This window comes from Ruditapes philippinarum, unplaced genomic scaffold, assembly GCF_026571515.1.
Source record: "Ruditapes philippinarum isolate M1 unplaced genomic scaffold, ASM2657151v2 ctg27609_1_1_1_1, whole genome shotgun sequence".
Lineage (NCBI taxonomy): Eukaryota > Metazoa > Mollusca > Bivalvia > Venerida > Veneridae > Ruditapes > Ruditapes philippinarum.
This window is the reverse complement of record NW_026866187.1, coordinates 1,893-5,198: the sequence shown is the minus strand read 5'-3', so window position 1 is coordinate 5,198 and position 3,306 is coordinate 1,893. Positions and strand designations below refer to the sequence as shown.

Sequence of the window (3,306 nt, the reverse complement as noted above, 5' to 3'; positions counted from 1 at the left end):
CTTTTAAACAGGTTTACTTGCAAATCAAGACACATATTTATAATGTATCACTTGGCATAGCTCTATCGCCATGATAAAATAACATTGCTTATGAATATCCATATTATTCAACACAATTATTGCAATGGAAAATTAACTTTCTTGTAAAAATATCCATTATATTCGACAAAATTTAATACCATGGCAAAATAACTTTATTTGTGAATATCAATATTCTACACAATTTATTGCACATCCGTTTATATTTACTCTGCATTTTTAATTCTTGAAAGAAGACTAAACATGACATTATTTTTTTCTTTAGGTCGAGGAACAGCAAAAGTCACTTTTGCACTTTTTTGACGTCATAGCACATCATTTGACGTGGAATGTGACGTCGTAGCATAGCCATTGTAACGTTAACTTTTTATATGTTTTTTCTTTCTTTTTTTTGAAAGGTAGGTTTAAAGTACTTAGTACTATTCTCTGTAGTTTCATGTAAATGCTACTTGAAACTGAAAACAATTGTTGGAAAAGATTACAAAACAAAAATAATTACGTAAACATCAAAGAAATGAACTTAAAGAACTTACGGTCATGACGAGGACGTCAACAAGCTTGATGTCTATGTATATACTGTGCAACTCGAGACTTCTGTACACATTATTACTCTAGAAGAAAAGAAAAGGAAACTCATTTATTATAACTTTCTATCGTGAATAAGATTTTGTAAATCCTACACAAAAAAAAAAAAAAAAAAAAAATTTCGAAACGATTTTATTTTTCTATTATATTTAGGAAATAGATATCAATTCTGAGTGCATTGTTGTAGAATAATGCACGGTTTGAGTTCAAATGCGTAGTAATATAATCACGAAGGCCGATAGGCCTGAGTGATTAATTACAAAGCATTTGAACGAAAAACGTGCATTATTATACAATAATGCACAAAGAATTAATATCTATTTCCATTCTAACACGTCAAGAAAAAATATAATTATTACTATAAAGTCGGACTTTATGTTTGGTGATTAAATTTGTTTTCGCCTCAGAGTTGCCAATAGAAACGTTCTTTAAGGCTGTTAAAGTGGTATGAAAAAACTGTCGTTAAATCTTCCGTGTGAAGAAACATTTTGAGAATAACGCATTTTGAAAACGTTGATAAAACTTTGTTTGTTTATTTTATTTCACTCTAGTAATTTTTCAAGCGAAATAAAAATTAGTAAAGCTGAATAAATGTAAAACTTAACTCGTTTGCGAACTTTCAAATAACGCTACTTGATTTGATTGTTTTTTGCACGTGCTGTTTGGCGCTACATTGTGACGTCACGTAACACAATTAGCTTTTAAACGTCTGTATAGCGTTAACGACTTGAATAAAAGATTATTGGTGTTCGGATTCATTTTCTTATTAGACCATTTTCTTTCATTCTGATGTTTTCACAACGAAATTCGACAAAAAAATTGTTTTTTATATATCAGATTTTTCAAACAAAATGGCCGCCCGTAATGTGAAAATACAACAGGGAGGTTAATGAGAAAACGGCGAGTGCATTGATTGCCGCTAGAATAATGCACGCTTCGGGCCTTCTTTGTTTATTATTATAGAAAAATTCCGAAAGTGTTAGAATGCACAATATAACTTATTTCTAATCAACCACTTTTATGTCCATACGGGCGACAAATTAGCTCAGTTTTAAAATATGTAGTGACAATATTTATTATCACCGAGGTATTTTAAAATTATGTCTTAAATGCAAGAAATTTGAATTTCTTAGGGCATTAAAAAAGAAATATATTCATAAATATCTTTGTTTAGAAATAAATTCAGAAATAAACTGAAAATCGTATCTTTTGTTGTTTTTTTTTTTGCGCGCCACCCCCCTCCCCCCAATTTAAGTGAAAAACGTTTGCAACGTTTTTCTAGTTTGGGTCATTTTTCACAAAACGAGTAATTATTTCCAGTCCCGTCATAACAAAAAAAATTCAGTTGAGTCCCTTTAAAGTTATAAAAGGGAACGAGAAATACTAACTGAATGTATGAGCGCCGCAGCATACTGTTTCACTTTCTCGGTAGCCTCGTTTACACGTTGAGAATGTGACAGCGAGGCTGACGTCAGTTGGTACCACCTTTATGACGTAATTCAAAATTATAAAATATATTATTAAATATATATATACATTCATTAAGCAAGCATAGATCTTAGTTATATTTATATAACAACAATATAGAAAAAAAAGTGTGACTCAAAGATTGGTGAGTAATAGATCATGGTTCTTGTAATACATCGATTTTCATTGGAAAATCGTGATGTTTATATCTTTCATATACAAGGCTACAGCAAATTTATTATTTATTATAATGGAATCAACAGTGAAGTATTCCAAATTCGTGAAAAGTAATCTGGTATTATATTATCTGTTAACTTATAAAATACAATGCACGTTATTTTTTATTTAGACGAAAAAAAAGAAAAACAACAAACAAGTATTGTATGCAAAATGAATCTAGAAATATCAACAGTTTAAAATTTTAACCAAGTGGCAATTGCAGACGACACTTACTTGTTGAATTCACTATAATCAGCAACAATGAGCAGTTCTATGGTAAATCTGTACACACCACGTTCAGTCTTAAATGAAGTTGCAGAATGTACTACATAACCTTGGTAAAAAAAATCAAATCTTTCATTCCAGCTGAATAATATACCCGAATATCATTTATTTTATAACAGAGGTCTATAATGATCTATAATAGAGTTTCTATATTCCATAACAGAGTCCTATAACCTATAATAGAGTTTCTATATTCCATAACAGAGTCCTATAACCTATAATAGAGTTTCTTTATTCCATAACAGAGTCCTATAACCTAAAATAGAGTTTCGATATTGTATGACAGAGTCCTATTATCTTGAATAGAGTTTTTATATTCCATAACAAAGTCCTATAATCTATAATTGAGTTTCTATATTCTATAACAGAGACCTATAATCTATAATGGAATTTCTATATTCCATAACAGAGTCCTATAATCTATGATTGAGTTTCTATATTCCATAACAGAATCCTATAATTTATAATTGAGTTTCTATATTCCATGACAGCGTCCTATTATCTATAATTGAGTTTCTATATTCCATGACAGAGTCCTATAATCTATAATTGAGTTTCTATTTTCCATAGCAGAGTTCTATAATCTATAATTGAGTTTCTATTTTCAATAACAGAGTCCTATAATCTATAATTGAGTTTCTATATTCCATAACAGAGTTCTTTAATCTATGATTGAGTTTCTATATTCCATAACAGAGTTCTATAATCTAC

At 29.6% G+C, this 3,306-nt stretch overlaps 1 protein-coding gene across 1 annotated transcript; it reads right to left on the bottom strand.

Annotated features, from left to right (window-relative positions):
- Window positions 1-572: 572 nt before the first annotated feature.
- On the bottom strand, window positions 573-2,676 carry LOC132731632 (uncharacterized; the record flags this gene model as incomplete). The annotated part of the gene is made up of 3 exons (XM_060717844.1): window positions 573-650; window positions 2,013-2,109; window positions 2,545-2,676. Coding segments are annotated over 3 exons (307 nt in total), but the record flags the coding sequence as incomplete, so codon positions are not given.
- Between the last annotated feature and the right edge of the window lie 630 nt (window positions 2,677-3,306).